General features: G+C 38.4%; 1 protein-coding gene across 1 annotated transcript in view; it reads right to left on the minus strand.

The window, feature by feature from the left end:
• The window catches only part of CLTC (clathrin heavy chain), a 68,846-nt gene that overhangs the window by 34,435 nt on the left and 11,655 nt on the right, over positions 1-22,756 (minus strand). The window contains exons 2-6 of the mRNA XM_090292705.1: positions 11,150-11,357; positions 7,561-7,829; positions 6,863-7,024; positions 3,639-3,752; positions 3,052-3,225 (exon numbers count right to left, since the gene is read on the minus strand). Coding sequence (XP_090148831.1) covers positions 3,052-3,225; positions 3,639-3,752; positions 6,863-7,024; positions 7,561-7,829; positions 11,150-11,357 — 927 coding nt within the window. The remainder of the gene's footprint in view (positions 1-3,051; positions 3,226-3,638; positions 3,753-6,862; positions 7,025-7,560; positions 7,830-11,149; positions 11,358-22,756) is intronic.

Below are 22,756 nucleotides of genomic sequence, written 5' to 3' on the forward strand. Positions count from 1 at the left end.
ACCTTTTCCAAACTTTTATAAACACTCCTTATGTTCTTAAACATATTCTACACTCTTAAACCTACGTAACTTTAACAACATATGTATACAGTACCATAAAAATCCCGCAATATAGCAAAAAAATCTGCGATAAATAATTAAATATAATATTTTTAAAAATCCCGCAATACAGTGAGGCCATGATATAGAGAGGGACTACTGTACATAGTAGGTGTTTAATAAATGCGGCATTACTAACGAGCAATTTCTAATTACTTCTATTTGGAGAATGCCCACCCTTAGTTCTCCTAAAAAGTTACTGCCGCTGAAGCTGCCCTACTTGCTTAAGAGCTGTACTGATAATTGCCGTAGAAAGCAGGAACACTTTACTACACATCCACTCCCCTCTGCAACACCAGAGCTGGTTATATACCCCAGCCTGTAAACTACCCTCAACAGTGCTCCTCATACCATTATAACTTCTTGCCTAGCTGCTTCTCAGTCACTAGTCCACATAAGGAAAGGGACTCATCTTTAACTGCATTGTTAGCACTGAACAGTGTTCAGCACAAAGTACATACTTAGTACTTGTTAAATAAATGAAAATGGAAAATTTCTGTCCCAAAGTCAATAAAAATCAAATACAATTTGAGAACTCAATAACCTATAGATAAATAACGGTCAATCCTGCTGGCTCTATTTTTCCTTTGGAGGAAAATGAAGAAATTTTCAGCTCCAAAATTCCTTCATTTCTACGGGTCAGAGCCTGACCCCCAAAGCACAAGCCGTCCTGTAGCTGCGCTCCGCCATTCTACTCCATGTCAAGACAGGCCTTTTAAAGGAAGGAATTACTTTCTTTAAAAGTCACTGCATTTCTGACCTCCACCTTTAATTTATGCTTACCTCCTAGGAAAAATAAGGAAAATGAGTAAGTTCAGTTCCCACTACACTTTCTCAATCTTCCTACTGCTTGCTACCTTAATCTTCCCCGAACACTAGATCCACATTTTCATCTTCATCCTACTTTTTGAGACTGTTCTGGCCCTAACAGGACATTTGGTCCTGCTTAAAACATCCACACTCTGAAAACGTCCCCAGGTGCCAATAGCACATAATGTTTTTCATAAATTTTTGTTTACAGGAGTTTTAAACTTTTGGTTTACAGGATTAATACATAAAAAATACTATCATGTTTTACTGGTCCAATAATATTCCTCTTCCTTTGGTAGTCTAGCTGGCAATGACATATTTCAAGGGCCAAATATCAAGCACCTTTCGGCAGGGGCCAAATGTCTGCTAATTGTTCTAAGAGATTTCTAGCACCCAGTACTGAAGACGTACAGGAGACAGAGAAGGTTTCTGTATCTTCTAAAGTACTCAGTTCTACCAATTTCAGAATTTAAGCCACAATATCATTTGGTCACTTTTGATTTTTCAACCATTAGAAACCACACACTCATTCGTTTAGGGCAGCTATTTTCAACCACTGTGCCACAAGAATTTTAAAACATGCAATACTTGACTATTTAGTCAGGGGCACTGACCTTTTTTCCCTTAAAATTATTAAATTAAAAAATGACAGTAGCCAACAACAGCCATATGGTGTGAATAAATCAAAATTATATATTTTTTTTCTGTCAGATTGGCAAAAAATATATGTTTTGGTGTGCTGCATAATTTTAGTAATTAGTGTATGTGCCATGAGATGAAAAAGGTTTAGAACTGCTGCTTTAGGGCATATGTCCAGCTATACTTGGCTATGATTTAAAGGGTAGAGAAAAGCCCTGAGGCCTACAGTTAGACCCCTCTCCTTACTCAGAGCAGCTGGAACAGAAAATTGTAGGGGAAGGGGAGGAAAAGAATTAAGATCCCAGAATCAGACCTATGAATATCAACTATATTAGCAAAATTATTCAAGATACTTTGGGTTAAGTATTATCTTAAAAACATCTGCACAGTAGTGGAAATAAAAAGGTCTCTGGCTTATCAACTTCATGATTATTAAATTGTAATTGACCTAGTTCACCAAAAGGCAATTCATTCTTGATTTTTTTCCAAGAGAGAGACACACACAACTGAATAAATGAAAGCTACTGAATTTTTAAAGTAGCTTCCGTGCCAGACATGGACTGGTGTAGATACAATTAAACAAAGAAAAGCCCCTTTCCTAATTAAGACTAACAACTAATGCATTTAAGCAAGCAATTGTGATTCACTGCGGGAAGCGCTATGAAGAGGGCTACCTAACTAGTAGGGACATAAAGCAGAAGCACCTAACTACATGTAGAGCTGAGGTAGGAGATGGACAGGTATGGAAAGACTTTCTCTAGAGTATTTGCCTTTTCACGCCCCATTTCCTGGAAATTAAGAGAACTAAGGAGAAAAAAAACCTACTAGTTATTTCCTCTGCTTACTATCTGGGAAAAAATACTAATTTGGAGGAAAACTAAGTCAAAACCAATAACAGTATTCTTTTTGATGTTCTAACCATTTTTTAGAAAATAAGACACCCCTAGGGTAGAATATTGTAATTACATTAAAAAACTAAGAAAACAGAGAAAAGGAATCATTTGTTAATGGTGTGAAGAGGTTTGCCAATCATGACAAATTCAGATCTTCCCTACATAATTGGATAACTTGCCAGATACCCCACAGTAGCTACTGGAACATCTAACCTTCCAACATTAAATATTTAGTATTAAAGAGTTAGGAAAGGAGATATAGGAAAAATTCTTTTCCTTGTAGTTGATAATCTATCTTAGAGGTCATAGGAAGAAAATGCCTATGAAAAATATACAGTCTATCAAATGTGACCCTAACAGTTTCTTTGAAAAAGCCACTTCCTTTGACAATAAAGACACATAAACACAATCCTAGATGGTTATATGCCAAACAGTTTCTTCCTCTGAGCCAGTTAAAAAGAGACTTTGTATCACATGATTCTGTGTTTTTAGGTATATATTATTTTCTAACATCCAAAGTTATCATTTTCTTAAAAAAAAAAAAAAAAAAAAAAGCTAAAAGTAATAAGTGTTACTCTGTTGTTTCATTTAAGTTTCAAGGTTTCCTTACTTGTCCCTTTCTGTTTACTCCAATTATTCCAGCTGTGGCTTCATGAGGTGCAGTAACAAAGATCGTTTCTCCACTGATTCTATTCATGTAGATGCAGGTACCAGTCTCAAGGTCATAGAGGTGGATATAACCATACTTAGTAATCAAGAATACTACATCATGCTTTTCACTGATCTGTATAAAGAAAATCAACACTGAAGTAAAATAACAAATCCACAAAAATTTAGTCCAATTCCATTTTAGAGATAGTAATATCCTAGAACTTTGACAACAGGTTTATATGAAAAATTTTTTGGTTTCCTCATTTTTATAGCACATTAAATATGGCATACCCAAAGCTCTTACATAAAAGACAAGGATATGAATAAAATGTGTAAGATAAAAGAGAAAACAATTCTGAACAATTAGCATTACCTGATTTATATATTAGTGTTACTTCATAAAGTTTCACTAATAAACTTTATTTTAAAATAAAAGGTATTCTTTTAAGCCCCACTTAATTTATATCGACTATGAGCAATAATAGTTTTTGAATTAATTTTTTAAGAGAAGAGATTTCAAAAGTTCCTTTGTTTTGCTTAAAATACCTGCATTGCAACAGGAAAGTCATTTTGTGCTTCTGGAGGAAAGAAAACATCCACCGCCTTTTTTGGAAAGGGCTGGTTCCCTGTAGGTGGTGTGCCAACTTCAATGATATGTAACTGTTCAAAAGAAAATAAAACTTCTATAAACCTAGATCTTTTTAGTCATCATCATAGCTGCTTTATTCGTAGCCCCAAACTGGCAACAACCAAAATGTCCTCAACAGGTTTAATAGTCACCATTACTGGGGTGGCTCAGGTCGTTGAGCATCCTCCCCCAAATCAAAAGGTGGGTTCGATTCCCTGTCAGGGTACATGCTGGGGTTGCGGGTTCGGTCCTAGGTTGGGCGCGTGCGTACGAGAAGCAAGCAACTGATGTTACTCACGCTCTCTTTCTCCCTCCCTTCCCCTCTCTCTAAATATAAATAAATAAAATCTTAAAAAATATATCTAGTACTGGGCGGAGGGGAACAAAGGGGGAAAAAATTGGAACTATTGTACATAATCAATAAAATATACAAAAAAAAGAGTATCTATTTCCATGGTAGGTTAAAACTTGGCGAAAGTCACAAGCCCTCTGCCGGGGGGCCTGCAAGCGCCCCCCCCCCCCCCCCCCGCCCCAGGTGTCCTGTGACCTCAGCTTGCAAGAACTTGCAAACGAGTCTTGTAGGCGCGTCGGCGCCAGCGGCCGCACGCGGCTCCTGGTGGCTGAGTCACGGAATCCAGGGAACAAAGAGGGCTGAAGACCTAAGCCTCCTTCCCATAGTGATAACATCGGATGTGGTGCAGACCCTTGGACCCTTACTCACACACGATTCTTGGGGACCGGTTTACAAGTCTCTAAGAACAAAGAAGCTTGAAAATTAAGTATCTCCTCTCCCCTAGCAACTATATCAGATGTGGAACAGACCCTTGGACCTTTGTGATTTACCGCTTTGCTCTGTCGCCCTATAGGTTAATGTTTATCCCTCTTAGTGGGATCACGTAAGCCTTTTAGTTCTGTAGCTCTATAGGTTAATGTTTATCCCTTTTAGTGGGAAGAATGTTTGTTACCATGTAAGCCTTTTTAGTTTCTATTTAGTTTTACTTAAAAAAAATTTTTTTTTTTCTAGAACTCAATAAAAGGAATGGTTGGGCTGTGAACAATCGCTGATGGCCTGAGCGAGCCTCAGCCCTCCGTTCGTTGCTGGCCACTCATCCTGCTTGCTGGAATTATCTCAGCGTACCCAACCATATTCAACACTACAATACTCCTCAGGAATAAAAAGAACTTGCACGGACATTATGCTGAGTGGGGAAAAAGGCCAATCTCAAAAGGTCACATACTACATCATTCTATTTATATAGCATTCTTGATCTTGAAGTGACAAAATTATGGAAATGGAAAGTAATTTAGTGGCTGTCAGGAGTTAGAGATGGTAGAGAGGTGGGTGTGACTATAAAGGAGTAGCATGAGGGAATCTTTGAGGTGACAGAACAATATGTACCTTGAATCTACTTGTGATAAAATCAAAATGGAATTATACAATTGTATTAATGTTAATTTATTTTTTTAATACACTATAAATCTATGTATAGATGTAACCATTGAGAGAAACCAGGTAAAGGACACTTGTACTGTCTTTGCACCTTCCTATGAATGTGTATTATTTCAAGATAAAAACTTTAAAAGTCAGTTGAATAGCTGAAACAATCACACCACAATCTACATTAAATTAATGGCATAAAATGGTAATACATTACCCACAAAGGTGCTTTCTTGTGGTTTTCCATTATAATTTAGCATTTCCAAATAGATATCTAACCTAAATTGTTAAATTCTATTCTGCTGGTACATCTACTCTAACACAGATGTAAAGTATGTACCTAAGCTTAGTGGTCGCTCTAATCACACAGACCTCATAAACTGGATGAGAACATTTTGGTTTAAAATGCCTGATGCTGCACATTAGCCAGGCAAGAGAAAGTAAATAATGTCAATAAAAGAGTATTATAGATTTTCCTTAGTCATATCAGGAATGGACTTAGACAAAAAAAAAACTCAGTTTTCAAGATATATACCCTATAAAAGTTATAGGCTCTCATTCTTAATTAAAATGACTAGCCATATTGAGAAAAATCATGTCTTCTCTCAAAAGCCACGGCAGACTACAAAAGCTATATTACAATGAATTAAATGGGCTCAAGAACCTATAAACGTGTTCAGAGATGACAAAAATGATACTGAAGTTGTTTTTACAGGAGAACTTTAAAAAAAACTTCTCAGCCTTATATCTTAAGGATAATGCCTAATTCCCAAGACCTATGATGTGTTTTTGTTTACAGTACATCAATTCCGATCTAAATATCAGTGTTTCCAATACTTGTCATGCTGAAAGGTTGGTAGGGATTCTGACTCTGAAATTTTAGGCAGAACTGTAACTCTCTGTGCATGTTCTCTCCCTGCTGGGAAGCTACAGGCGACCATACTGTAAGCAATCGCTGTCTAATTTTTAGCCCGTTATCATGGAAAAATATTTTGACTTGAGAGTTAAGCCTGGCAGTGAGAACTGCAGTCAAACTGAGTTTCCAGAGGCAGCTGGGCGTGTTATCCAGCGCGGATCCAGCACGGGAGTCACAGCAGCAGCAGTTCTCAGGGCTCCGTGGCTGGGTTCTCGCCTGGGGCCTTGGCTACTTCCCATTTCTCCTGATTCCTCATCCTCCAGGCTTGGTTTTAAGCATTCCTAGCTACTGTAATCTATCCATTACCCTTCCAGTAAATTCTCTATACTCCAATCAGCCAGACCTGTCTCTACTGCCTGCAACTAAAAACTATATATACAAAGTACTTCCATCTGTCCAGGCGATTCCAACATAAAGCCAAGGTTAACAACCTCTGACTTAGAGCAATGTCACTCCAATAATAGACCACATTCTACTAATCACCCAGGGTATTTAAAATGCAGAGTAGGAGCTCCACTTACTGAATCACACAAATGTACATGTTAGCAACCCTACGGATTCTTATGCACAGAAGTTTGAAAAATATAGACCAAAATAGTCTTACTATAAATAGCTGATAAAAAAGTTGTTAAAGAACATTATTCACTTTAGAAAAGTATCACTAGAAGCAGAATTTAAACAAAATCACCACAAATCTGAGTGTTAGAAACAAATAAGGAAGACTAGATAATTAATTAGTAGCAGAAAGACAAGGAAATTCTAAAATAATTTCAAAAGCCAAAACTTACCTTCCCCCCAGCTTGACCCCGTACTGCAAAACAAAATAATGTTGACTCTTCTGCATTTCCTTCCATCTTGAATTGTGCGAAGCTAGCCGCATGTCCTTCAATGGGCTGAGACACTTTCCTGTCTACAGAATACAACTGCATAGCTCCCACCACACGATTTTGCTACAAAAGATCAAAGAGAATGAAGTTTGTGGACCCAATGAACCAATAACTCCCAGATTCATCAACTAGTGAAATATTTAGAATCCCTTTATCATCTTTAACAGGATTTATAATTCTTTGTTATTTAGTCTCTCAATGTAGATTTGATATCTCATTTAAAATTTAGTTCCAAACATAATCTTATTAAAGTTTAACATGAATGCTTAAAATGTGTCTCATATACAACCATCCTTCATGCTATCTTTAAAAAATATGTGCACAGGAGCACTCATTCTACAGTAAATATCCACAATTCCAAATCATTCATACAGGAACTCAATATGTCCACTCAACCTGCAAGAAGGCCCTAAAAACACTTGCTAAGAGTACATGCTCTGAAACTCTGTTGCATAAAGGCATTTATTTCTTGAAAGAGGAAAAAGCTCTTCCAAAATAAGTCAGATTCAACATGACTGAGACTAGAAGATGTAATTTCAAAATAAACTGCATTCTGGGCATATTAGTTCTCTATTCTTTAAAACTAGAGAAAACGTTACCTGTGCAGATATGCCAGTCAAAAGTAACCACTTCTGCTTTGCATCTGTACGATAATTGATAATCTGGCAACCTGCAAGGCTAGAATGGCGATCAAACATTTTCACTGGCTGAGACTCTCCTTCCATACTCCAATGGTAAACTGCGTTGTCCGTGACAAGAGCAACCGTATTCAAAGAGATCCATTTCCAGAAGGTGACATCATCAGTCATGGTATGAGCCTTCATTTTACTTTTCATTTCAATGTTAAATATCTGAAGAGTTTTCCCAGCTAAAAACAAAAATTAAGAATTATGAATCACTAAGAAAACAAAGTTCAGGATAAACGAGTATCTAGCTAAACTAGCTCTGTAGCAAGGTCTCTACCTTCCAAACAAATGGTTCTATCAGGAGACTATTCAATAACCAACTACAGAGGTCAAACTGACAGAGCAGCAGCCACTGAAAAGACAGCTGCGACGCGGGCAAACAGTCTACATCTACATTTGAAGCAGATCTGTATTACCGCTATTAAAGACATTTTAAACATAGAGCAAAATATTCTATAGAGTTCTAAACCCCAACTAAAAATGTGCCTAATGAACAGCTTGTTTAACAAAAATGGAAAACAAGGTTGCAATCTAATGACTTGTAATTAAGAGTATGTACACATTAACTATCTCAGCTGTAGGTACACAGAACAAGGCAGATCTGACACAAACGATCGGGGAAAATGTCTACTTTTCAAAAGGCAGTCGCCCCTCATCCCACTAAATCCTGTGGAAACCGCTATTAGGAAGAGCATAAACTTCAACTCTGCCTTGCACCAAGAGCACACAAGAGAAGTGCATGCTACATTTAACTGGTTTAAGATACACAGGGAGAACAGCAGAACGCTGGAGGAAAGGAGAGCGAGACAGAGGAGGACAGTTTCAGACGCTGTTAGTACACTGCAGACAGGAACAAAGTTCAAGCTTCATCCAACGAAGACAGCAAACATTTAGTAAAAGGATGAAATTTGCCTTGAGTGTTAAGAGTTCACTGAATCAGATGCAAAGGTTTGTATGTGTAATCTGAACTCCATCATGGCCCAAAAAGTGATTTGGTGTAAATTAATAGAGGTCAGAGCCACAGATATGGCCAGGCTATCTAATCAAGATTAGTCCTTAGAAACTAAGGAACATCCATTCCAGAGCCACAGAGAATCTGGCTTCTGGAGAACAAAAATTGTAAGATTGTATGGAGGGCGAGGAGGGAAGAGATGGGACAGGACACAAAACATACAACTTTGTACTATGACCCTTCTTACCACATGTGTAAGAACTTCTTCTATAAAACAAAGAATGTTATTCCCATCCCACACAATATGTAAACCACAACCAGACTTCAGCAATTGTGAGAGTTAACAGTCCTGTTTATAAAAAGAAATCAAGGGGTTTAAAACTGGCTTCAAAAGGAAGCAGTCTAGTATAGTAAGTCCTCGATAGGTTCTGTAACTTTAAGCAAAATGACAAATAACAAAACCAATTTTACCACAGGCTAACTGATATAAACAAGTTAAATTCCTATGACATCTCATCAACCTTATAATCAAATGATGTTATTTGAGGACCTGCTGTATTTAGAAATTGCTCACTTTCCTTTGCTGCCTTCCCCAAGCCCCAGTTAGACTTTTATTCTTTTCCTTTCTTTATATGAAAGGGCTGGAGTATATATATAGGGGGTTTGGGGAGGAGGGTGAGGGATGACAGCTTAACCCCACAGTGTACACTTACAGCACACATCTGCAATGCTATTATTGTACAATGCTTTGAAAATCTTTTCATTTTATTCTTTTTATAGAACAGGACAATAACTAATACAATCTAATTTAAGAAAACTCACCATCTGCACACATAAGAAAGCATTAAGAAATGTGATAAGATAACAACAACATTAAAAATAGAAGAGAATTTGAGAAAATTTAAACGATGGCCTTTTAATAGAGGTTAGAGTTGCTAAGCAATTGAATTTAAATTCTTTAAGGTGGCTGAAGGGAGCTTAATAGCTTAAAGTACATGTACTGTTTAACAGAAGTAAAAAATTTACTGCCACATAGCATGTGGTCTCAGGTGGAAGCTGGATGGATCATCCTTCCCTGAGAGGAGATCGACTCTAATCTCAGGTATGTAATGGTGACATCTGTTTGAATAGGCTTAGCCAACTCCCTGCCCCCCATTTAATCTCCAACAGGTATCACTATTAAATACAAAGGTTAAATCAGTAAAAAGGAGTCTGTTAAAAAACTTCAGCACTTCCAACAATTCACCCAAAAAATATATCAAATTACTAGGATTTTGAGCTAAAAAGAACTAGAAAATTATCTAACCTAACGCTCTTATTTTACAAATGAATTAAAAGTAGACTTCCTGCATATTTATATGTATTAGCCAAGGTCAGCCTGCTAGAGATGAGGTTGGAAGCAGTGCTATTTAGGTAACACTATTTAGTACTGAGTGGCTTTATGTATAGACTTACATCACCAATCATTAGCTATGTGATTTTCTTTTTTAATTTTATTGAATTTACTGGGGTGATTTTGAGCAAGGCCCAAATTTCCTCATATAAAGGTGTTAATTGCACTTATGCCATAAGGTTAAAGTAATCTTCATAAAACTTACATATACACTTCAGACACTTAAAAGTCTCTGGTATGTAATAAGTGTCCAAAAAGAAAAAGAAAAAAGAAAAAATTAGGCAATTAAATGCCTTTTTTAGAGGAAGCCATTTTGTCACCAAGACCTCTTAAAAACTTCTACTTTAGCCCTGACTGGTGGGGCTCAGTTGGTTGGGTGTGGTCCTACAGACTGAAAGGTTATAGGCTGGGTCCCCAGTCAGGGTGCATGCAGGAGGCAACCAATGGATGTTTCTCACATCAGTGTTTCTCTCCCTCTCCTCCCCTCTTCCTCTCTCTGGAATCAGTAAAAGAAAAGAAAAAAATGCATTTTTTCAATTAGGATGTCACTCTAAAGTTAAAAAAAAAAAATTAATATGGGCTCCCAGCCATTATGAAGTTCTTTGAAGTCTGTTTGGACTAATAGGTTGTACAGTTTCCCTATTATGACAAAAAGTCTGAATAAACTCTAACACCCATTTCAAAGCTTTAATACCCACCCCCTGAGTGAAATACAAGACTGAAGTATAAAAAAGGCACACCATGAACAGCAAGTTTCTAATCATAACAAAATCCTGCAATGCTTAGGTGCTAATATTAGCAAAGCATACTTTATTCGAGAGTATGAATCTCTAATTTCTTGTATCTTCTGCGTGTGGTGCTTTTTTTTTAAAGCACAATCTTATCACACTGTGAATATAAATTTTAAATTCATTTAACTTAAAACTTAAATTTTTTCCAAGTAGCTCTAGGCTAAATAGAAAGTAAGATATTTTATAGAAACATGCCAAGTAAAATTCATAAAAGTAGTTAAAATCAAATTCACTAACAGCTTTAACTATGCAGATCTATAATCAAATTTAATCAAAATACTAAACAAGATAGCTCCTAATTATTATATTTGAATAAATTATACACAGGAAGAGTTATAAGAAAAAGAAACCCATAATCCTTTATACCTTTCAGTGCAATTACTTTGCTAGCTGGATTCATGATGGCGCTGTCTGCTGAAATTGGTCTTCGAATTGGATTACTTGGGTCATTCATATCAATGATTACCACTTGAGCCTGCTCTCCCACTTTCTCTCTAATGCAGATGAATTTGTCTGACTCCATAGTCAGGGTACTAAAGCCAATGTTTGCTGGGTTTATACCCAGGTTCTGGAGCTGGAGGGAAAACAAACAAACATACATTAATAATCCATGTTACAAAGTGAATTAGAAATAGAAAGACTTGATATTCATGTATCACCGTCACTACAAATCCTCATTTAATCATTAATGCTTCAAGGTCAATAGTGAAAACTCCATTACGTTGAGTCAAGTGAGGCAACTGAGCCAAACACTGGACCTTTTGTTCTTCCAACAAACATGGCATTCAATTGTTTTGTTATAATTTTGTACTTTTAACTAGAGAAGGATAACCTGTGGTTATAACTAAGAGGAAGAATAAAGAGACGGGAAAGGAAAGGAATATCTGAGAGGTAACATTTACGGTTCAAGGAATTGGAGGTCATCCATGTTTAAGATTTTTCAACTGTCCTCTCTTTCCCCCTTTAACATTCAGTAATTACTTGTTCACTTGCATTAGACTCCAGAAATCAGAAAATTAAGTCACAGCATAGAAATTTTTAATTTCACGAAGTTCTTAATCTAAAAGAACATGGATTGGCAAGAGCAGGCTGACAAGTAAACAAAGTCACAATACTTTGTAAAAAGTGCCAAACAAAGGTACGTGAGAGGAATCTTCTCAAAGACCCACAGCTAAGGGAAATGTGTCCAAGGGAGACCAGAGGATGCTCACCGGAAGAACAAACCCTAAAACCCCGGGACGTGAAAGGATGGTCTGCTAAGGAAACTACAAGTACTTCTGTAACACTGGGAGATGAACATGGTAGTAAGTTAAGGTTATAAATATTAGCGAGGGCCAGACTGATAAGCTAAATGTACCCTACTAAGAATCCTGAATTCATTTTTTTAGGCAAAGGAAACTACTTAAGGGTTTTATGAAGGAAAAGAATAGAACCAGATTTGCTGTGTGTACTCAGAAGATATTCAAGCATTTGCTCAACAAATAAAGAGGATCTAAGGATGGCAGGTCTTGGAAAGTCAGTGACGTGTGTAAGACCAAAAGGTACCCGTTAGGACAGCTCTACCACAGGGGGTCATTATACTCTGGGTGACTAAATGGAGGGTAACAGATTAAGTCCCACTAAAAAGCTGCCTAGAGGCTTTATTAAACCAGACTATTTTTCTAATAGATACGAAATTCACATGGAAAAAAAATCAAGTCTTTCTTCTCCCATCATCCCTCAGATATCCAATATCCCTCCCCAGAAACCACCACAGCCAGTATTTGGCTGAGCCCAGTTAACTGTATTCTGTCTAAATCCTTTTATCAAACTCTATAGCGCATACTGCTTAATTATAACCAGGCTAGGATCTGAATAAGATACAACCTAAGGTTAAGAGCTGCATTTTACTTTCACTTCCCTCCTATGCCTCAGTGACTGCAGACACAACCAGTCACAAAGCAGTTACAGCAACTCAAGTCACTGAGCACCAGGGCAGAGGCAAGCAGCTAACTATTAATACAAATATTAGTAAAAGATTAACTAGCTTTACAAGCTCAACTATATGCTACCATACAATGCAAGTACCGAAGCTATGAGATATAGAACTTATAATGAATTTGGCTACAATAATATTTTTTAAATTATTAATTTTCATTTCTTCCTGACTCTAGTCTTACAGCAACTTTTAGTTTGAAAACTAATGGAGGAAAATAAACCATAGCGGGTCACCTGAAAAATACAAAGGGACTGTGTGGCTGGGCTTCAGGGAGGCCTTATACAAACCAAGCCGACCATCTAGTTTCAAGGGAGGTGTATACATCTATTCTTCTGAGTAAACCACCCTCAAACTCTTGTAAGTTTACATTATGTTACTGTCCCGATAATTGGAGAAAATATTCCAGTGGCTCAGAGAGCTCCTATAAATACATATGTAAGAGAGCATATTATCTTCTAAACTACTTTGTAAAATAAGAATTATGTGCTTCTGTCACTACCAACCATTCACCTAAGGCACTTTTGAATTTCAACTGTCACAAAGTCCTACAGTGTTTGAAAAGGGTAAAATAGTGTTAAGTCAAATATTAAAATAAAACAAGGATGCAAACAAACAAGGATGCAAACAAACAAGGATGCAAACCACAAACACTACAACTGAACCCACAAATGAGTCTAACAGATTCCTTTTTTACCCCTCCACTTTAGAGGCAGATGCAAGACAACTATAAGAAAAGAAAACACTGTGAGTAAAGAGGGAAAAAGGAAAGTCAAGAAACCCGGGTTTCCTACTCCCAGCTAGATTCCCAGATAAATGCACTAAGAAAAGCATGTTATCAAGGGTTAGCACCGACTCAGCCTCAGAGCTGTTGTACTTGCAGAAAAAGCAAAGGTTTAGTTCAAAATGGATGGGGTTCCCACACTGCTTGCAATATACATAATTATTACAGTCTTTTCTCATTTAAACACATTCTACCAAGAAAGCTATGTATATATTGTAGATCTTCTCTATCAAGAATGTTCTAGTACTGCTAAAAATACTCCATATGAAATAAGACATACACCCTTTATTTTAAAGACACAAAATAAAACAAGAGGAAAGTGGCGAATTCTTCCCAATTCCACATGCTTAAACATTTTTAAAAGTATACTTAAGTGATGCTCATTTGCACAGCTAAATAGGAAAGTGCTTCTTCCTAAAAATCCTTTCCCAGTTGTTAGGGTAAGTGACTAGACTTCAAGTAGCCTATTCCTACTAGTTATCAAAAGTTACATTTGCTTCTATTTCTTCAAATAAGATTTTTCCCCCTTATGTACTGACAATACTTTTCAATGAGAATGCCCAGAGCACTTACCAATTCCTCCCAAATTTTCCTATGATATATTCAAAGGGAAATATCCCAAAACACACAGTAATATATATCATTAACCAAAATTCTGGCTTAGGTACACTCTTAAAATAGGATCATAAAAAAGGTTTATCATACTAGGTAACTAGGTCTGGTAATCTTCATCTAAATCAAAACTTTCAAAATGCAACATAATTGATTTTTTTTAATCCTCACCAGAGGACATGGTTATTGATTTTAGAGAAAGGGAAAGGGAGGGAGAAAGACAGGGAGAGAAACAATGATTTGTTGCCTTTTTTACATGCCCCGATGGGGGACCGAACCTGCAACCTAGGCATGGGGCCCCCAATGGGGAATAGAATACACGACCTTCTGTTTGCCCAAGGACCCAACCAACTGAGCCACACTGGCCAGGGCTGCAACATAATTCTAACAGGTTTTGTTTTCAAAACAGTGTATCTTTAGTCTGATGGTACTATGAGGTCTGATGGTACATGGAGCTATCTACCACAGACTGGGAAACAGACCACTCATAAATTCAGAGGACATGTAAGAGTCTCCAGAGCTGCAGCTATTTTCAAAAGAATACAATAATAATAGGGCCCTGGCTGGTTTAGCTCAGTGGATTGAGCGTCGGCCTGCGAGCTAAGTGTCGCTGGTTCGATCTTCCAGTCAGGGCACATCAGAGAAGGAAAACTCTGACTCCAAAAAACCTCCGCTGCCTTGCGGCATACCTCTTCAGGGGAAAGGCTAAGGGAGTAAACCCCGACAGAAAATCCGGAGCCGGAGTCCCTAAGGCGGTTTGATGTTGTAGTCAACACCGGCAACTCCTGCGGCGCACCTAAAGCCAAGCTGTATTGACTCTGTCTTTCCCTTGGACCCTTCAGCTGCGAAGAGAGGGGGGGTCTGCTGCATGGGCAACAGCAGACCCTCCATATCACCCTGCCCAGGCTCTGTAGCTTCAGCTTCACTGGAGAGGACACTCCAGCGTCATCGCAAGATGTCGATTCAACACGGGAGGAGACAGATACCGTGTCACTCCCGAGTCGGACTGCACAGCCATTCTCGGCGGTGCAGATAGACTCTTAAGAAGCTACACCATCGTCTCTCGAGACGGACGGCTGCCGACGACGACGACAATAATAATACCAAAGCTGGCCAAATTCTACATCCTCTCGACTGGTAAAATGCTGCTATTCCTGATGCTGGGATACTCTACTTTGAGATATGCTTGGAAGTTTCTATGATAAAAACTGTTTAACGTCAAAGAATTTTTACTTTGTGGATATAAAATAAGGATATGAAGTCAATAAATTTAGGTCCAAAGAAAGTGGTTATTTTTTTTATAGTTATTACATGTATACAGCAAAGTATTCAAACTGTTTAAAAGGATATACTATGAAAAGTCACCCACTCCATGGTCCCGGTAGTACCTCCCCGTCTCCCTGCAATCAGACTTTTCCATCTCAGACAGCATCTATGCATATTTCCAACCTTCTTTTTTTAAAGGAAACACCGATGGCACATGCACAAAAGTAAACAAATTATCAACTGCTTCCTTGTTAAAGAAAACCACCCGAACTTTGTAACATTTGGTTTCCAGACGAGATTTTGACACTGGCCTAAAAGTGGCACAACTTAGGACTTGCCACTTATACCTAGTTTAGATTCCAAAAAACAAGTAACAGATTTACTGGTCAGCCAAAGGAAAACTCTAAAGTGCCCCAGAGTTACAGGTTACAGATGACACACACAGTGTTTCCCTTCCCCTCTCCTCCCTTCCTCACCCCAACCTGAATTAACGTGCCTGGGGAAAAAGGCTGACACTACTTTTAGTTTTTAGTGAGAAACATTTCAGATTCCCCATAATGTAGACAACAAAGGTTCTTCATTCAAGTAAACAATTACTGTATAAATGTATAACTTTGATTAGAAAATACAAGTGCCATCCAGAATTAGCTGGTTCTGTGGACTGCGTAAGAGCCACAACGCCTGGGTTTAAGTCCCCGTTTTGCCACTTGGTAGATCACAGACAAGTCAGTCATCCCTGTGTACGTTTCCTCATCTGAAACATCTGAAATGATAGAGCCTGCCCCACAGTTGGGAGGATTTAATGTGAAATGCTTAGGACAATGCCAGACATATAGTAAAGGCTCAATAGATATTATTAGTACATAAAACACAGGTCAAGATTAGCTTTTTTTGTATTTTCATTTTATTATCTGCTTAATTCAGCTGTCCTAAACATTGAACGTTGGTTGAAACTCTTGGGTGTGAATTTATTTTGACTACTGATAATAGATAAGTGGTCTCTGGGTGCTTAACTTACTCATTGAAATGGTCCCCTGCTTTTTTAACAAAAGGAAATTACACATAAAAATGTCTAATTCTGCTCTTTAATTTGCCTAACTAAAGTTAGGTGGAGAGGTGGAGACCAGAATCTCCAATACCATGTAACATGTTAATACTAAGTAACCCTATTTTATCTTCATTCCTATTTTTAGGGGCATCATGAACACAACAGTATCGCCAAGGCTTTCTAACAAACTTGACAAACGTCTCTGCACGTTCGCTGAGTGAGCAAGCTGGAAAACTGAGATGAACAGATGGCATAAGGTCAGTATCATCAAAAATTCTCTTCACCCTCTGGGAGGGGGAAGAGGAAGAAATGGTGCAGGGATTAAGAAGCATAATCGGTTGGTACAAAATAACCAGGGGGAAGTTAATAATATAGGAAAGGGTGAAGCTGAAGAACTTATATGCACAACCCATGGACATGAACTAAGGGGGGGTGGGATTGCTGGGGAAAGGGGGTTACTGGGCAGAGGGGAGCAAAGGGAAAAGAAAGTGGGACAACTGGAACAACATAATCGATAAAATATACTTTAAGTGAGTAAATAAATAGGAGCCGGAATAGCTATGAAACAAACAAAAAAATTATCTTTACCCTCAAAGAGAAACAAACAGAAGGTAAAATGGAGAGCAGACATAGCATTTCTCCCCTCAATGTGCAGAAGACACACACACTCACATTCCTATACTACACCTTTCCAAAACCAAAGTTTCCCAATGTTTCCTAATCTGCCCGTGGCCCGCAGTTCCAGGTCAGTATGTCCAGCTGAACTTTAAGCTCAAGGCAAAGAACGTTCTTAAACAATGAAAACCTCCTCCATCTTTAATATACCTAAGGTTACTGAGGCCAGAATCTTCTTACACACAAGAACATTCCCTTTACTATGTGAATACCATTGTAATTATTTTTCAGGACAATTTCACATTAAAATATGAAATCTAAGAGTCCACATTAATTTAAAAAAGAAAAAAGAAAAAAAAAAAAGTTGTTCCCAACAGAAGTTAACGAAAAATGCTGAAAGACTGATACAATTTTAAGTCACTACAGGTATTTTACAATCATCACAATAATTGATTAAGGCAAGAATCATCAATGGATACTAAAATTAATGGATGAAATTCTGAGGAGTAACAGATGTTTACATAGCCTCAAAGTATCTCCCAAGATGCTTATTACAAAGAAAAAGATTTGCAGAGAAGACACCTGTCTGACACACAAACTGACAGCATGTGCTTCCTGACGCACTACAAAGGACATATCGCTTCTGTGGTATTCCTGCCAACAGTTTTACCCTGAATCAAATCACGACAACACATCAGATACAACCAAGCTGAGGAACATTCCACAAAAATCAATGGGCTGTACTCTTCAAAAATATGTCTTCAAATACAGAGTTCCAGATTAAAGGAAACTAAAAAGATGGGGATAACTCAAGATTCTAAATTTTCTTTTGATATAAAGAAAATTATCAAAAGAAGTGAAATCTGAACACAGCCCGAGATTATGTAACAGTATTCTGTCAAAGTCAATTTCCTCACTTTCATAATTGTAGTGTGGCTATGTAACACCATTTTGTTATTCTTAATAAATACAAAATAGAGTATGTAGTGGTAAAGAGGTATCACAACTACAAATTACTTTCAAACAGTTTAGCAAAAAAAATTACGTATGGAGACAAAAGGGATCATCAGATATAGTAAAAAAAGGTTAAGAACTAAAGAATCTGGGTAAAGGGTGTATATGGGAATAATGTGCACCATTCTAACTTTTCTCTAAATCTGAAACTCTGTAAAAAATGTTTCTCAAAAGAATCTTAAGAGACATAACTGAAAGCAACAAGCAGATTTTCCTTGGATCCTGATTTAAACAAACCAGTAACATTTAGGGACATTTGAATATGGACTGATTATTAGATATTGAGGGGCTGTTATATTAGGTATATTAGGAGGATATGACAATATAATTAAAGTTTTTTTAAAAGTATATTTTATTGATTATGCTGTTACAGTTGTCCTGATCTTTCTCCCTTAGCCCCCTCCACCCAGCACTCCCACACCATTGTTCATGTCCATGGGTCATGTGTGTAAGTCCTTTGGCTACTCCATTTCCTATGCTGTACTTTACATCCTCATGGCTATTCTGTAACTACCTATTTGTACTTCGTAATCCCCTCACCTCCTCACCCATTCCCCTACACCCTGCTCCCATCTCACAACCATCAAAGCGCTCTAGTATCCATGATTCTCTCTGTTCTTGTTTGCACTTTGTTTAGACCAACTGTTGAAAAATATGTGTTTTTTTGCGATTTTCTTGTTCATAGCTTTGATCCTCTACTTTTCCTTAAGTAAGTCCCTTTAACATTTCATATAATGGTTTGGTGATGATGAACTCCTTATTGTTCTGGGAAGCTCTTTATCTGCCCTCTGCTGTAAATGACAGCTTTGCTGGGTAGAGCAATCTTGGCTGTAGGTCCCTGCTTTTCATGACTTTGAATACTTCCTGCCAATCCCTTCTAGCCTGCAGTTTCTTTTGAATAATCAGCTGACAGTCTTATGGGAACTCTCTGTAGGTAACTAACTTCTTTCCTCTTGCTGTTTTTAAGATTCTATTTTTTACCTTTGGCTTTTTAATGATGTGCCTTGGAGTCGACTTCTTTGCATCCATCTTGTTTAGGACTCTCTGTGCTTCCTGGACCTGCATGTCTACTTCCTTTACCAAATTAGGGAATTTTTCTTTTATTATTTTTACAAAAAGATGTCCAATTTCTTGCTTTCTCTTCTTTTTCTGTGGCACCCCTATGATGCGAATGTTGGACCTCTTTGTCCCAGACGCTTCTTACACTATTCTCATCTTTTTTTATTTTCTTCTGGTTCTGACTGGTTGTTTTTTGCTTCCTTATGTTCCCTATAACTGATTTGAGTCTTGGCTTCATCCACTCTACTGTTGTTTCCCTGTAAATTGTTCTTTATTTCAATTACTGTATCCTTTGTTTTTCACTGGATCTTTTCTATGCTGTTTCAGTCCTCACTAAGTTCCCTGAGCATCCTTATAACCAGTGTTTTGAATTTTGCATCTGATAAACTGCTTATCTCCATTTCATTTAGCTCTTTTTGAGTTTTGATCTGTTCTTTCATTTGGGCAATGTTTGTCTCCTCATTTTGGCAGCCTCCCTGTGTTTGTTTCTATGTATTAGGTAGAGTTGCTATGACTCCCTGTCTTGGGAGTGTGGCCTAATGTAGTAGGTGTCCTGTAGGGTCCAGTGGCACAGCCTCCCCTATCACCCAAGCTCGGTACTCGAGGTGTGCCCTTCGTGTGGGCTGAGTACACCCTCCTCTTGTAGTTGAGCCTTGGTTGCTGTTGGCAGATCAATGGGAGGGATTTACCCAGGCCAGTCAGCTGCAGGGAATGTCCGTGACCACTGACCACCAACCTTCGCCCTCTTGGAGGATCGGCTGTGCAGGGGTAGGGTGGTGATGCTCCAACATGGTCTGTAGCTGTCCACTGGGTGCACTGACCCTGGAGTTTCCTAAGTGGTGCAAGTCAAGGTCAACCCCAACCTGTGTGTTTTGCCCGGGACCACCCTGCCTGATCTATAAAGCAACTGAGATGGCTGCTGCTTGTGCTGGGCTTGGAGGCTCCCAGGCAAGCCAAGCTGTGAATCTAGGCTGGCTGCTGGTAGTGCTGGGCCTGGGGCTCACTGAGGCCAGCTGTTGCTTGTTTGAGAGGGTTTAGGAAGTTGTGAAGCATGAGCCAAGGCCAGCCATTCACATGGAAAAGCAGCTTGGGTGGGCCTGTAAATTGGGTGGAGTTGGATGGGGCAGTCTCTAGAGATCTCTAAGGGGTGGGGGGTGGAGGGGGGTTGTCCAACAGTGTTAGCCAGATTGATGGAGACTCAGGTATGGCACCACCTTGTGGGCTCAGTTGGGGAAGGGTTCAGAAAAGGGACAATGGCCTCTCCTCGCCTTGGTGCCAGACACATCAGTTTCTCCCTCTATGCCACTGGTGCCTTTCAAGCTGCTACCCCAGTGATGGAGCTCAGAGGGAGCGAGTCTGAGTAGGTGAGTCCATGTGTGGATTCTTTAAGAGGAATTGCTTGGGATTCCAGCAGTTTCTCCCACCAACTCAAACTGTGCTGGCTTTTGCAGCCAGAAGTTGTGGGGACTTATCTTCCTGGCACTAGAACCTTGGGCTGGGGGGCCTGGTGTGGGGCTGAAATTCCTAGTTCCTGAGACATCCCTCCTGAATTTTTATCCGCCACACATGGGTGTGAGACCAACCTGTTGCGCGTCTGTGCCCCTCCTACCAATCTGGATAGATGCGGTTTCTTTATCTCTGTAGTTGTCAGACGTGCACTCAACTCGATTTCTGATGGATCGGAGTGATGGCTGTTGTATATTTTAGTTGTAATTTTGATGTGATTGTGTGAAGAAGGCGTAGGGCCAGGTGGCAAGCAGGCAGCTCTGGCTGTCTTGGGATGTTCTGCTCACTTAGAACAGTGTCCTCTCCAGCTCTGCCTATGCCATGTTCTTGACCAGAAGTCCTCTTTAATTTCTAAGGATAAATGCTGGAGTATTTAGAGGTGAATGTCACGATAGCCTGAATTTCTTTTAAATGTTTACGTAAAACAAAAAAGGCAAATATAGCAAAATATTATTAAAACTCTAGATGAGTGGGTATGACTCTCCTCAATGTTATGAACGTTGGCAAATTTATCTTTTTAGAAGTTTAAAAAAAGAGATTAACCTCCACTCTTCTGAAGGTTACAGAACTTGAAAATTAAATTTTAAGAATCAGATTTTTGTTAGGCAATTTACCTACAGGGCAGGAAGGAAGCCTACAACTTCAAAAGGTAAAGATGAAAATCAGTCAAAGAGTGAAATAACTCAAGCTGTGTAAAGGAGCTATACACCGGATGTCTGCCCTATCAGAACTGAGAGGTTTGCTACTCTGACCAATATGGTAGCCAGTAGTTACATGCAGGTATTTAATTTTGTTAAGCAAATAAAATTTAAATTCAGTTCCTCAGTTACTAGTCGTATTTCAAGTACTCCACAGCCACCTGTGACTACCATCCCGGAGGGCTCAGAAAACAGAATGCTCCCATCACTACACAGTTCTATGAGAGAACACTGTTTCCAGAAGGTGTTCTTGGGAGTCCAACCAGGAGAAAAGAACAACTTCTTTAACATTAAACTGTGGCAAAATAGAAAGAACAGTTGATATAGACACACTCATCTTATACAAGGATTTCAGACAAGACAGGAAGAAACAGGAAAAAAATAGAACTTTTGGGTTTCAGAATCCAGATATGTGCAGAAGGCCTGTGGGGAAAAAAATCTGCAAAGTTCTATGCTAGCCCAAGGAAAAACTCCTCAGTATGGGTGCTTCTTTCCTCTTAAGAAATCATTAAATATTCAATTGTCAGAGGTTCAGGGACTGAGCCAGGCTGAGAATATGCAGATGTAATAAGATGTAATTTCTTCATAGAACATAAAAAGAGGCCCAATTCTGTGCTTAATAAACAACTGCCTCAATTTCTAAGGCGTTCATCAGATCATAAACCTTTTGGGGAAAGAATATACAACTATAAGATGATTTCCCTATTTCAAAACTATTTAGTATGAAAGCCTGTACTAAGATCAAACAAATATGGTAAAAAAAAATTTTACCTTCAGCAGTATCAGATTTAGAAATCTAAGTTAAAGGTTCATCAGTTTTTAAACACTTTAAGTTTTGTAGTTCCTGTCTTGGCTTTAAAACTATACTTGATTTTATTGACAATACGCCAAACACAACAGAGAAAAGAGTCCACCCTTGCCTAAGGAAGAGCAAGGAATACCTGGAAGTTGCATGAAAGTCCTTTAACAAACAGCAAACACTTAGAACAGAGTGGGGACACATAACCATTCTGTATTTCAGGAATTTCTGTCCTTTTACAGTTACTGTCTAGCTCTGGGGCTATGGTATCACAACAGGTCCTATTCTTAAACAGATGGGCTCTGACGTCATGCTTCTGACAACATACAGTCAAATGTAGGGACGGCCAATTTGCTTTGTTCAAAACTTATGTTACTAAAGACAGTTAGAAAAGCTTTGATACATCAAGGAATCAGGAAACCTAGTGATGTGAGTCAGAACATTAGGTACATTAGTCATCTAACAATAAAAACATTGTTAAAGGGACTGAATGAACTATGAGTATATTTAATCCAAATAGTATAATTTATTAAAAAGCAGAAAGTGTTAGCATAAAACAATACAACCACGTAAAACCACAGTATTTTTCAATGTCCG

Source organism: Furipterus horrens, unplaced genomic scaffold (assembly GCF_987537825.1).
Source record: "Furipterus horrens unplaced genomic scaffold, mFurHor1.1.pri manual_scaffold_11, whole genome shotgun sequence".
Classification (NCBI taxonomy): domain Eukaryota; kingdom Metazoa; phylum Chordata; class Mammalia; order Chiroptera; family Furipteridae; genus Furipterus; species Furipterus horrens.